Source organism: Oncorhynchus gorbuscha, linkage group LG22, assembly GCF_021184085.1.
Source record: "Oncorhynchus gorbuscha isolate QuinsamMale2020 ecotype Even-year linkage group LG22, OgorEven_v1.0, whole genome shotgun sequence".
NCBI lineage: Eukaryota > Metazoa > Chordata > Actinopteri > Salmoniformes > Salmonidae > Oncorhynchus > Oncorhynchus gorbuscha.
In genome coordinates, this window is record NC_060194.1 from 37283731 (window position 1) to 37298762 (window position 15032).

General features: G+C 45.1%; 1 protein-coding gene across 1 annotated transcript in view; it reads right to left on the minus strand.

Moving 5' to 3' along the window:
- The window catches only part of LOC124010084 (leucine-rich repeat and immunoglobulin-like domain-containing nogo receptor-interacting protein 3), a 113603-nt gene continuing 98571 nt past the window's right edge, over positions 1-15032 (minus strand). The window contains exons 2-4 of the mRNA XM_046322428.1: positions 5177-5822; positions 4292-5035; positions 1-4149 (exon numbers count right to left, since the gene is read on the minus strand). Coding sequence (XP_046178384.1) covers positions 3577-4149; positions 4292-5035; positions 5177-5728 — 1869 coding nt within the window. The 5' untranslated portion in view covers positions 5729-5822 and the 3' untranslated portion in view covers positions 1-3576. The remainder of the gene's footprint in view (positions 4150-4291; positions 5036-5176; positions 5823-15032) is intronic.

A 15032-nucleotide genomic window follows, 5' to 3' on the forward strand; every position in this document is an offset into this window, starting at 1 on the left:
CACACACACACACACACACACACACACACACACACACACACACACACACACACACACACACACACACACACCTGTGGAATGAATGGAAGCTCCTCTAGGTGTTGAGAACAGGACTAATCTCACTGTTGGATGCCACAGAGTCCAAACGGTTGATGGTAAATGGTTTACAGAGAGCATCAACTGAGGTAACGCAAAAAAGAGGCTACTAAAGGAATGAGAACAGAGCATGTCGTAATAAATACCACCGTACTCTCCTCTATACGATGCACATGCGTGGGCAGGGTTCACATGACTTCATTTACATTTTTCGTTATCGGTCTCCAGCCAAGGATCCCTCCCATTGGAGGACCAAGTGGGGACGGGGGATGCACTGGGCTAGGGGGGGGGCACAGACATTTGCGCACTGGCCGTCTCAGAGAAAGAGAAGAGTGGTTGTTTGTGGATGCAGTTCTAGTTATTATAGATCTGTAGTGTTGTGAGTGGTTATAGTGTGATGTGCAGTTCTAGTTATTATAGATCTGTAGTGTTGTGAGTGGTAATAGTGTGATGTGCAGTTCTAGTTATTATAGATCTGTAGTGTTGTGAGTGGTAATAGTGTGATGTGCAGTTCTAGTTATTATAGATCTGTAGTGTTGTGAGTGGTAATAGTGTGATGTGCTGCTCTAGTTATTATAGATCTGTAGTGTTGTGAGTGGTAATAGTGTGATGTGCAGTTCTAGTTATTATAGATCTGTAGTGTTGTGAGTGGTAATAGTGTGATGTGTAGTGCTAGTTATTATAGATCTGTAGTGTTGTGAGTGGTAATAATGTGATGTGCAGTTCTAGTTATTATAGATCTGTAGTGTTGTGAGTGGTAATAGTGTGATATGCAGTTCTAGTTATTATAGATCTGTAGTGTTGTGAGTGGTAATAGTGTGATGTGTAGTTCTAGTTATTATAGATCTGTAGTGTTGTGAGTGGTAATAGTGTGATGTGCAGTTCTAGTTATTATAGATCTGTAGTGTTGTGAGTGGTAATAGTGTGATGTGCAGTTTTAGTTATTATAGATCTGTAGTGCTGTGAGTGGTAATAATGTGATGTGCAGTTCTAGTTATTATAGATCTGTAGTGTTGTGAGTGGTTATAGTATGATGTGCAGTTCTAGTTATTATAGATCTGTAGTGTTGTGAGTGGTAATAGTGTGATGTGCAGTTCTAGTTATTATAGATCTGTAGTGTTGTGAGTGGTAATAGTGTGATGTGCAGTTCTAGTTATTATAGATCTGTAGTGTTGTGAGTGGTAATAGTATGATGTGCAGTTCTAGTTATTATAGATCTGTAGTGTTGTGAGTGGTAATAGTGTGATGTGCAGTTCTATTTATTATAGATCTGTAGTATAGGTGTCTGTGTGTGTGCGTTTCGCCTGTATATGACTTTGTGTTCACCTGAAAAAAGGTCCAATGCATGTGTAAATGAGTCTGTTCTGTACAGTACAGTATATGACTCTCAGTGAGAAGCTTTGTGAAGGTGAGTCTGTTATGTACAGTACAGTATATGACTCTGAGTGAGAGCCTTTGTGAAGGTGAGTCTGTTATGTACAGTACAGTATATGACTCTGAGTGAGAGCCTTTGAGAAGGTGAGTCTGTTCTGTACAGTACAGTATATGACTCTGAGTGTGTTCTGACTTCCAGGCTGCTCCCCCTGGCAGCTCTGTGGAGGTCAGTTCTTTTCCCAGCTCAGCCCATGGCAGTAGGAGAGAGCAGTGTAAGAGGGAAGTTAGAGAGGTGAGGCCTAGGCTCCTCCCATCCACCTTTCTCTTCCCACATTCCTCCCTACTGGCAGTGGTAGGGTAGTACTATTATTGGAAGGTTGGAAAGAGGAGGCATGGACATACTCCCTCTCCACTCGTCCCACAGTCCCCACATCTCCCCCCTGCCCTGGGCTGTGTTGGTTGTCATGGTTACCATGTGGCCTCATGTTCGCTGGGCTTGGCTTTCCAAACAAACCCTTGGGGCGTCAGGCCGTCATGGCAACCGTCAGCCAGTGCGCTTGGTCCAACTCACACAGCCAACCTCGTCGCAAACGGTCACTTCTGAAAGTGAAGTGGGCCCAATTTAAATTTTCAGAATATACTTTATTTTGATGTGTATATGATGTGGTATTCAAAAACAGATCGGCCAAAGTGTCTTCTGATATTTTCTCCCCATAAATGTTATTAGGTCAAATGATTGAAATAGGTTTCATGTGTTTATCTGGAGGGGCCTTGATGATGTCTTATAAATGTGACAATTGAAATCATATCCCAAATGTCTTACAAAAATGGCTTGTTTTTATTCAATATTGTAATCTTATTGCTATACAACATACTCTAAATTGCAGTACTTACATGCTGTCTCTCCATGGGCTATGATGAATGGGACTACAGATACAACCAGAAATAACTTTTTATAGCAGATTAGGAGAGCGTTTTATCTAACCATAACTTAGACTAACTTTATCTAACCATAACTAACCATCATGGCTGTACTCCCCCTAGTCAGAACTATGCCCTGTGTGCAATGACCACTACAAGTGCATAGCTTCCAGGAAGAGAGGCATAACTATGATCATTCCACAGCACAGTAATCACCCAATAAGAGATCACACTAAATTCTTAACTTCTATAATTCTTATCAAGCTAAATGGTAATGTTATATTTTTTTCTCTCCAAAATACACCTTTAGTGATCTAATTGACCTCCCCTTATCAAGCTCAGTAGCTAGGTTTACATCCAATTGGCGACAGATTTTCAAGCGAATATTCTAAGATCTGCATAAAAATAATACGTGCATTTTCTCACCAGAGAGGTGTTTCCATCAAATGTACTTGTTGAGGATAAAAAGCTGTGCGTGATGAAGTAGCGCACATAAAAACAACGTTTGCAGTTAAATTCCCATGTTTTCCATCGCATTTGTAACTCTAATGATGGTTTTCTCATCCTGAAGAATGAGCGTTATATAGCGTCTATTGGTTCTTGCTGTGTAGCCAACAGCACGCAGATACCACCCTGTGAAGTTCATCATCATTTATAATTCATTTAATCTGTAGCCTAATAAACTGCGTTCTTTCCTGACGAGTAGTACTGGGAGGACCACACACCATGTCATCGCGTGACTCAGACACAAAAGATCCCACCTCTAGCGTATTTATTTATTTTTGTAGACATTTGGAAGGTTTGAAAGCAACAAATGTTTCCAGGCCTGGCATGACATATTTTATCCGACATGTACTTTACTCGTATAAATGGGTTGGATGGAAACCTGGTTAATGACAATGTTATATTTGTTCGAAATATAAACGGAACGTTGTACCAGGAGCTGAGTAAAACCAGTAGGAGGCCGTGAGGTCAAAGGTCATCATGTTTTTCCACTCAAACTGAATCTGGTCCTGGTGAATACCAACCATGTGTGAATATTGTATGCATTTTATTTTGATTTCTTTCTTTACTCTGCGATTCAGCGATGTGTGTGTCTTGTTAAACACGTTTCCAGGATGTGCTTATGCCTCCCCCGTTTCCAGGATGTGCTTATGCCCCCGAGTGACCCCTGGCTGCATGGTATCATATCATCTTCATGTTGAATTTCCGGGCACCTCCGGCGCCACCCACCGCCGCCGGTCCCTCGGCCTTCCGGAAAGGGGTCTCGACGGTGAAGTTGTTCTTACGCTGGCCCCGCCCCCGGCTCCATGCAAACAACAACAGGAAACAGAAAAGCACCACGCCCAGGAAGGTGATGCAGCCCATCGCTGTGGAGACCAGTATGGTGGTCAGGTCCAGGGTGAACTTGAGGAAGACGCGAGTGCTATTCAGGTTTGTGTCGTTGAAGAACTCGCCGCCATACATCGAGCGGTTGGCGAAGAAGGCCGACGAGGCATCCAGCGGCGCGCCCCGAACCGTGAGCATCGCAAAGTAAGTGTCATTGCCCCCGGCATTGCTGGCGATGCACATGTAGGTGCCGCTGTCGGTGACCTGAGCATAGCGGATCTCCAACGTCCCTCCTGGGAGGACGGTGATGCGACCATTGCTCTTGGCTGTGATTAGTCTGCGCTGAGGGGAGATCCACATGATGTTGGGGGCGGGCTCTCCCACGGCACTGCAGAGGAAACTCACTGGCTGGCCCTCACGAGCTGTCACCTTGGTGGAATGAATGAATGAATTAAGCATTATGTACAAAACTGAAACAGGCATCGAAGCTGTAATACTACATATCAATGTGTACCTACACTGTAGTTACACTATGCTTACACGTACTGCAAAGTGGGATAACAACTCTTACCTGTTGAAGCTTGCGGTTTCGTATCTTGGGCTTCTGGCAGGTGAAGTGATCAAAGAGCGCTGAGTCGGTGAAGGTGCTGAGGCTGTTCCCCTGCACCTCCACCGGCCCAGCGCACACAGGCACCCTGCCGTCAAAGTTGAGGGTCTTGCGTCTCTGCAGGATCCACAACAAACGGCAGTCACACAGCAGTGGGTTCCCATCCACCCGCAGCGTCTCCAGGCTGTTGACAGAGTGGAACGATCCCTCCTCCAGAGTCTGGAGGTCGTTGGAGGAGAAGTTGAGGACCCGGATCTGTCTGAGGCCTCCCAGGGAATGGGGCTCCGCTGTAGCCAGGCCCGTGTTCACCATGATCAGCTCTTTGAGCCTCAGCAGGTCCCTGAAGGCCCAAGGCTCCAGGGTGGTGATGGGGTTGTAGGACAGGTTGAGATGGGTGAGGTGGATCAGGTTTCTGAAGGAGGACGAGGGGACGGAGGTGATGTTGCTGTTGGTGATGGACAGCCAGTACAGGTCCAGACCATGGAAGCTCAGGGGGGAGATGTATTCCAGGTAAGGCCAGTTGTCGATCTCCAGCCCCCGGAGGTTGGCCAGCTTACGGAAGTTATGGTCCTCCAGGGCGGGGATGCTGAGCTGGCGTAGTCGCAAAGTGACCAGGCTGCGTAGGTAGGACAGCGTCTGGCCAGAGATGGAAGTCAGGTTGCAGCGTTCAATGGTCAGATCCTCCACCCCTAGCAGGCCAGAGAAGGCCTTCAAACACAACAAAATCCAATTTGATTAGTTGTGAGCTCCAATCTTGGAAACATAGAAGAATCAATAAAATATTATAGACAGATCAGGAACAACATAGTGCTTGAAAAATGAATGATCAAATGGATAACAGCTCAATACCTCATGAGAGATGTAGACCAGGTCGTTGTCTCCCACCTCCAGGTGTCTCAGACCCTTTAGGTCCTGGAAGGTGTAGTCCAACAGAATCACCAGCTTGTTCTCACTCAGGTCCAGCGTGGTCAGGTTGACCAGCTTGGCGAAGGCCCCCATGGGTACAAGTTTCAACTGGTTCGCCCTCAGCCGTAACACCCGGAGGCTCTGCAGGTTGGCGAACGCATTTGGCTCCAGTGTGGCAATGAGGTTCTCACTCAGGTCCACTTCTTCAAGGTGTGGATACGGCGCCAGGTCACCCATCTCCACCCAGCGGAGACGGTTCCGGCTGAGGTCCAGGAGGCGAGTTTCCGTGGGGATGCCCTCTGGGATGCCGGTGAGCCGCCGCCGCTGGCACAAGACGGACCGGATTTGGGCCGAGCACTCGCACCGTGGAGGGCATGCCTGGCAACAACCTGGCAGTAGGGTTGTCATGGTAACCAGCAGCAAGACCGGCCCCCAGCGACTCAGCCACCGCCATGGTGACAGGGACTGCCCACTGATGCCCGGGGAGCCAGTCATGGCCCTGGTGGTCCTGATCTGACTCCTAGCCTATCACAGGCTGGGTCAGTGCTGACTCCTAGCCTATCACAGGCCGGGTCAGTTTACCACACACCTATAGAGAGAGGGAGACAGAGGGACGATAGGTTAGTGAGAAGAGTGGGAATAGAGAGAAGGAGTAGAGGAGTAGAGAGTAGAAAGGGAGCAGATGTGGGAAGAGAAGGTAAATAAAGAGATGGAGGTTAAAGAAAGAGGGAGAAAGGAGAAGGGAGAGCTGAGGTCAAATGTAGAAGAGAGGAGTGGAAGGAATAATAGAATGTACAGAGATAGAAGAGAGGATGAAGAGGGGAGAGGGCAGAGAGGAGGACAGATGGAGTTATTTTAAAACACCTATCAACCAACACATGCTCATAAAAATGCTGTTCGGTATGCTGAATAATCCATGTTCCCTACAACTGTCATGAAAGAGCTTTGGGGGCTGAAGGTAGCCTACTGGTTAGAGAGTTGGGCCCGTAACCGAAAGGTTGCTGGTTCAAATCTCCGAGCTGACAAGGTAAAAATCTGTTCTTCTGCCCCTGAACAAGGCAGTTAACCCACTGTTCCCCGGTAGGCTGTCATTGTTAACTGACTTGCCTAGTTAAATTAAGGTTAAAAAGATGTCATAAAAATGCCATTCAGTACCCAGAATAATCCATGCTCCCTACAACTGTCATGAAAGAGCTTAGACATGTCACCAGGAGCTTAGACTGACACCATGACATTGCAGGCACACTATTCTGCTGACAATATTTAAGATGGTGGAAGACACTTGTTCATTAATCAATGAGTGTAGCAGTAGAACTAGGACATTGGGAGTCACGTGAGTGAGAAGCATCCCGTCTGAATTCATGCATGTTTCCTCCCCTTCTCTCCTCCTTGGCATGTGCTCTGTTCTCACCTCGACACACTGAACACACAACGTATGACGCCATGCAGAGAGACAACAGGGTTTTGCCTGAAAACCATCCCTCCGATGCCTGTGAAAGATATGTCAAATTCATGTCACTATGAGTCATGGTGTGGGAATGTGTGTGTCTGTTTCTGTCCGTGCGTCTTTCTGTGTGTAGGATGTGTCATTCCCTTTGACTAAATGAAAAAAAGCATTTTAGTTTTCTTCTCCACTAACATGAGATGAAAAGCTGATGCTTAAACATTCCTTGATGCAACCTGTCAAGTTTCCCACGCAATGTTGTCATCAAGTGATATTTCAGAGGACACCTGCCAAAAGGTCCAGAACGTTCACCATCACTAATACACCCACACAAGTGCACACCCACACACACGCACACGCACACACGCGCACGCACGCACGCACGCACGCACGCACGCACGCACGCACGCACGCACGCACAAAGGAGGTTCAACATTGACTGCACTGATTGTCATTTACATCAAGGGGAAGATTTGAAGTGGAGGGAGCTACAGTATATGATTGGCTTGCTGAAGTAGAGAGCGAGACCCCAGGGTTAATAAGATAGAACAGAAGATAAAACAGGTAGAGTTAAAGAGCCACACTAAGTAACTTATAAAAGAACCACTTAAGAGATAGTAAATATATTCTCTAAATTCTAAAGGTTGCTATTTTAAAAGATTGAAGGGTTGATAATTCACCGTATCATATTAGCTGTTTTTAGCTGTGACACACCATGAAAGAAGCAGACATTAAACCAAAGTCTGCACTGCTTTAAACATGTGCATTTTAAGATGAATGAGAAGAAGAAGTTCATATAACACATCACAGGGCCTTTCCTGGAGGGATGTTAAAAAGCACTCTGAAGATTGGTTGTTTTTCAGGCAGAGCTAAACAGATGAATAATACATGTTCTAGTTTGTGTTTATTGGGCGCCGTTCTGGGGTTGAGTCACGGGGCGAAGAGCCACACTCTCCTCAGTCTGTCTGTCTCTGTCTCAAAGAGATGAAAAATATTCCCTTTTTGCATAGTTATTTCCTTTATACTATTTTATTGCAACTATGATTAAAAACTGTATAAACAGAGTTTGAACTTTGGGCAAGCAGAGTTCCACCACTTTTGGATGAGAGACAACGCTCACTGGATATTGCTTTTCCTCTAACTAAAATGAATTGCTATACCCCTTTCTGTCAACTTATCATGGAAAAAACAATTACATTTACGGATTTGTGTTCGATTACAGTATAGGCATTCTGAATATCAACAAACTTCAAACCTGATCAACATTTTCCTTAGATGAGGAGGAAATTTGAGGTAGGATTACGAGGTGCATGTTCTGCATGATATTATATGCTGTACATTATGCCATATATTCTCTAAGGTTCCTAGAGACTTAAGACAGAGAATGTATATCCTCCACATTTACTATTAATAGCCTGCTTTCCATACAGAGGCATTGGTAAACCCACACAGGTTGTGTAACAAACACACACACACACACACACACACACACACACACACACACACACACACACACACACACACACACACACACACACACACACACACACACACACACACACACACACACACACACACACACACACACACACACACACACACACACACACACACACACACACACACACACACACACACACACACACACACACCTGTTCCCTCCCCTGTCAAAATAAAGCACAGCCCGCCAGCTGCAATACTGTATTTGAAGGGTCTGGATCAGTGTTTTTGAAACTTTTTATAGTCCCGTACCCCTTCAACCATTCAACCTCCAGCTGTACCCCCTCTAGCACCAGGGTCAACGCACTCTCAAATGTTGTTTTTTCAAATCAAAATCAAATTTTATTTGTCACATACACATGGTTAGCAGATGTTAATGCGTGTAGCGAAATGCTTGTGCTTCTAGTTCCGACATTGCAGTAATAACCAACAAGTAATCTAACTAATAATTCCAAAACTACTGTTTTATACACACAAGTGTAGGGGGATAAAGAATATGTACATAGAGATATATGAATGAGTGATGGTACAGAGCGGCATAGGCAAGATACAGTAGATGGTATTGAGTACAGTATATACATATGAGATGAGTATGTAAAGAAAGTGGCATAGTTAAAGTGGCTAGTGATACATGTATTACATAAAGATGCAGTAGATGATATAGAGTACAGTATATATGTATACATATGAGATTAATAATGTAGGGTATGTAAACATTATATTAGGTAGCATTGTTTAAAGTGGCTAGTGATATATTTGACATAATTTCCCAATGACATCATTGTAAACCCGCTGCACACACACTTTACAATACATTTATTAAACATAAGAATGAGTGTGAGTTCTGTCACAACCCGGCTCGTGGGAAGTGACAAAGAGCTCTTATAGGACCAGGGCACAAATAATAATATAATAATAATCAATAATTTTGCTCTTTATTTAACCATCTTACATATAAAACCTTATTTGTTCATTTAAAATGGTGAATAACTCACTACAGGTTAATGAGAAGGGTGTGCTTGAAAGGATGCACATAACTGCAATGTTGGGTTGTGTTGGAGAGAGTCTAAGTCTTAAATATTTTCCAACAGTCTGCGCCTGTATTTAGTTTTCATGCTAGTGAGGGCTGAGAATCCACTCTCACATAGTTACATGGTTGTAAAGGGCATCAGTGTCTTAACAGTGCAATTTGCAAAGGCAGGATACTCTGAGTGCAGCCTAGTCCAGAAATCTGGCAGTGGCTTCTGATTAAATTCAATTTTCACAGAAACCCTTGTTGCAATTTTGAGGCTCTTGTTCAGATATCGGTAAGTGGACTGAGACAGGGCATGAAAGGGATAACGAATCCAGTTGTTTGTGTCATCCGTTTCGGGAAAGTAACTGCGTAATTGCGCACCCAACTCAATCAGGCGCTTCGCTATATCCCATTTGACATTGTCCATAAGATTGAGTTCATTTGCGCACAATGGCCTGTTAGGCCTGTTAACGGGCGGCAGGGTAGCCTAGTGGTTAGAGTGTTGGACTAGTAACCAAAAAGTTGCAAGTTCAAATCCCCAAGCTGACAAGGTACAAATCTGTCCTTCTACCCCTGAACAGGCATTTAACCCACTAGGCTGTCATTTTGTTCTTAATACTTCTTATGGCTGGGGGCAGTATTGAGTAGCTTGGATGAATAAGGTGCCCAGAGTAAACTGCCTCCTACTCAGAAGCTAATATATGCATATTATTTGGATAGGAAACACTCTGAAGTTTCTAAAACAGTTTGAATGATGTCTGTGAGTATAACAGAGCTCATATGGCAGGCAAAAACCAGTAAGTGGAATATCTGAGGTTTGTAGGTTTTCAACTAATTGCCTATCGAAGATACAGTGGGATATTGGTCATATTGCACTTCCAAAGGCTTCCGCTACATGTCAACAGTCTTTAGAACCTTGTTTGATGCTTCTACTGTGAAGTGGGGGCGAATGAGAGGGGAATGAGTCAGAGGTCTGCCAGAGAGCCACGAGCTGGCCACGCTCGTTCAGGTGAGAGCGAGCTCTGTTCCATTGCATTTCTGAAGACAAAGGAATTCTCCGGTGGGAACATTATTGAGGATTTATGTTAAAAACATCCTAAAGATTGACTCTATACATCGTTTGACATGTTTCTACAGACTGTAACGGAACTTTTTGACTTTTTGTCTGCTCCTAGTGATCACACGTCATGAATTTGGATTTGTGAACTGAACGCGCTAACAAAAGGAGGTATTTGGACATAAATAATGAACATTATCAAACAAAACAAACCTTTATTGTGGAACTGGGATTCCTGGGAGTGTATTCTGATGAAGATCATCAAAGGTAAGTGAATATTTATAATGCTATTTCTGACTTCTGTTGACTACACAACATGGCGGATATCTGTTTGGGTTGTTTTGGCCGTACTCAGATCATAGCATGGTGTGCTTTTCCATAATTTAAAAAATAAATCTGACACAGCGGTTGCATTAAGGAGAAGTGTATCTATAATTCCGTTCATATTAGTTGTATCTTTTAGCAATGTTTATTATGAGTATTTCTGTAAATTGATTTGGCTCTCTGCAAAGGTTAGTGATTAATTTATCTCTATTTGTGCTTTTTATGACTCCTCTCTTTGGCTGGAAAAATGGCTGTGTTTTTCTGTGACTTGGCTCTGACCTCTGACATAATCGTTTGGTTTGCTTTAGCTGTAAAGCGTTTTTGAAATCAGACACTGTGGTGGGATAAACAAGAAGTGTATCTTTGAAATGGTGTAAAATACTTGTATGTTTGAGGAATTTTAATTATGGGATTTCTGTTGTATTGAATTTGGCGCCCTGCACTTTCACTGGCTGTTGTCATATCGATCCCGTTAGCGGGATCTAAGCCCAAAGACTGACTTGCCTAGTTAAATAAAGACAAAAACAAACAAAAATGAGTGCAGCCAGCTGGGGACATAATGTCATTATATCCCAATAAAAACATTTGCACATCATACATATGGAAATTTAACTCAAATCAGACCCAACAGAGCTACAAGGCAGTGAAAATATTGCTGAGAAAACTTCCCTACAGTTTCTGTCTGGTCCTACTCATTAGTGAGCTGTGGGTCAGTTTGACAGCTGGTTCCACCACCTGCACACGCACACACACACACACACACACACACACACACACACACACACACACACACACACACACACACACACACACACACACACACACACACACACACACACACACACACACACACACACACACACACACACACACACACACACACACACACACACACACACACACACACACACACACACACACACACACACACACACACACACACACACACACACACACACACACACACCGCCCCACTGTGCTCATTTGTTGGCCCTGGGTCCCCAAACTCACACAGTATTCAGCATTTAACACCGGTTCAGATGTTAACACTTCAGCTGAGAGAGATGAGAGGGGCAAGTGGAGCAGACACACATCTAGTCCCCAAACACACAGAACAGCATGATGTCCAGACACACCACTAGTCCCCAAACACACAGAACAGCATGATGTCCAGACACACCACTAGTCCCCAAACACACAGAACAGCATGATGTCCAGACACACATCTAGTCCCCAAACACACAGAACAGCATGATGTCCAGACACACAACTAGTCCCCAAACACACAAAACAGCATGATGTCCAGACACACAACTAGTCCCCAAACACACAGAACAGCATGATGTCCAGACACACAACTAGTCCCCAAACACACAAAACAGCATGATGTCCAGACACACAACTAGTCCCCAAACACACAAAACAGCATGATGTCCAGACACACATCTAGTCCCCAAACACACAGAACAGCATGATGTCCAGACACACAACTAGTCCCCAAACACACAAAACAGCATGATGTCCAGACACACATCTAGTCCCCAAACACACAAAACAGCATGATGTCCAGACACACCACTAGTCCCCAAACACACAGAACAGCATGATGTCCAGACACACCACTAGTCCCCAAACACACAGAACAGCATGATGTCCAGACACACATCTAGTCCCCAAACACACAGAACAGCATGATGTCCAGACACACCACTAGTCCCCAAACACACAGAACAGCATGATGTCCAGACACACATCTAGTCCCCAAACACACAGAACAGCATGATGTCCAGACACACCACTAGTCCCCAAACACACAGAACAGCATGATCCCACTCGTCCCCAAACACACAGAACAGCATCATCCCACTAGTCCCCAAACACACAGAATAGCCTGATGTCCAGACACACCCCTAGTCCCCAAACACACAGAATAGCATGATCCCACTAGTACCCAAACTCACAGAACAGCATGATCCCAGTAGTCCCCAAACACACAGAATAGCCTGATGTCCAGACACACCCCTAGTCACCAAACACACAGAACAGCATGATCCCACTAGTCCCCAAACACACAGAATAGCATGATCCTACTAGTCCCCAAACACACAGAACAGCATGATCCCACTAGTCCCCAAACACACAGAAAAGCCTGATGGCGCCGGAGCACAAGGTGGCCCAACCGATTGTGTTTTTTTGATTGTTAATCTGTGTTGTTTGTAACTCAATTCAATGGCTCAGACACAAGAGGCATGTGGCAGGGTCTACAGTCAATCACGGACTACAAGATGAAATCCAGCCCAGTCACGGACCAGGATGTCTTGCTCCCAGGCAGACTAAATAACTTTTTTGCCCGCTTTGAGGACAATACAGTACCACTGACACGGCCTGCAACGGAAACATGCGGTCTCTCCTTCACTGCAGCCGAGGTGAGTAAGACATTTAAACGTGTTAACCCTCGCAAGGCTGCAGGCCCAGACGGCATCCCCAGCCGCGCCCTCAGAGCATGCGCAGACCAGCTGGCCGGTGTGTTTACGGACATATTCAATCAATCCCTATACCAGTCTGCTGTTCCCACATGCTTCAAGAGGGCCACCATTGTTCCTGTTCCCAAGAAAGCTAAGGTAACTGAGCTAAACGACTACCGCCCCGTAGCACTCACTTCCGTCATCATGAAGTGCTTTGAGAGACTAGTCAAGGACCATATCACCTCCACCCTACCTGACACCCTAGACCCACTCCAATTTGCTTACCGCCCAAATAGGTCCACAGACGATGCAATCTCAACCACACTGCACACTGCCCTAACCCACCTGGACAAGAGGAATACCTATGTGAGAATGCTGTTCATCGACTACAGCTCGGCATTCAACACCATAGTACCCTCCAAGCTCGTCATCAAGCTCGAGACCCTGGGTCTCGACCCCGCCCTGTGCAACTGGGTACTGGACTTCCTGACGGGCCGCCTCCAGGTGGTGAGGGTAGGCAACAACATCTCCTCCCCGCTGATCCTCAACACGGGGGCCCCACAAGGGTGCGTTCTGAGCCCTCTCCTGTACTCCCTGTTCACCCACGACTGCGTGGCCACGCACGCCTCCAACTCAATCATCAAGTTTGCGGACGACACAACAGTGGTAGGCTTGATTACCAACAATGACGAGACGGCCTACAGGGAGGAGGTGAGGGCACTCGGAGTGTGGTGTCAGGAAAATAACCTCACACTCAACGTCAACAAAACTAAGGAGATGATTGTGGACTTCAGGAAACAGCAGAGGGAACACCCCCCTATCCACATCGATGGAACAGTAGTGGAGAGGGTAGCTAGTTTTAAGTTCCTCGGCATACACATCACAGACAAACTGAATTGGTCCACTCACACTGACAGCGTCGAGAAGAAGGCGCAGCAGCGCCTATTCAACCTCAGGAGGCTGAAGAAATTCGGCTTGTCACCAAAAGCACTCACAAACTTCTACAGATGCACAATCGAGAGCATCCTGGCGGGCTGTATCACCGCCTGGTACGGTAACTCCTCCGCCCTCAACCGTAAGGCTCTCCAGAGGGTAGTGAGGACTGCACAACGCATCACCGGGGGCAAACTACCTGCCCTCCAGGACACCTACACCACCCGTTGTTACAGGAAGGCCATAAAGATCATCAAGGACATCAACCACCCGAACCACTGCCTGTTCACCCCGCTATCATCCAGAAGGCGAGGTCAGTACAGGTGCATCAAAGCTGGGACCAAGAGACTGAAAAACAGCTTCTATCTCAAGGCCATCAGACTGTTAAACAGCCACCACTAGCATTGAGTGGCTGCTGCCAACACACTGTCATTGACACTGACCCAACTCCAGCCATTTTAATAATGGGAATTGATGGGAAATGATGTAAATATATCACTAGCCACTTTAAACAATGCTACCTTATATAATGTTACTTACCCTACATTATTCATCTCATATGCATATGTATATACTGTACTCTACATCATCGACTGCATCCTTATGTAACACATGTATCACTAGCCACTTTAACTATGCCACTTTGTTTACTTTGTCTACACACTCATCTCATATGTATATACTGTACTCGATACCATCTACTGTATGCTGCTCTGTACCATCACTCATTCATGTATCCTTATGTTCCTTATCCCCTTACACTGTGTATAAGACTAGTTTTGGAATTGTTAGTTAGATTACTTGTTGGTTATCACTGCATTGTCGGAACTAGAAGCACAAGCATTTCGCTACACTCGCATTTAACATCTGCTAACCATGTGTATGTGACAAATAAAATTTGATTTGATTTGATTTGATTTGGACTATTTTTGTACATAATGTTGCCGCTACCGTCTCTTATGACTGAAAATAACTTCTAGACATCAGGACTGAGATTACTGACCACGGACTGGCAGAATCCTTTTTCTTATTTCATGACTCTGACGAGCCCAAGGATATAC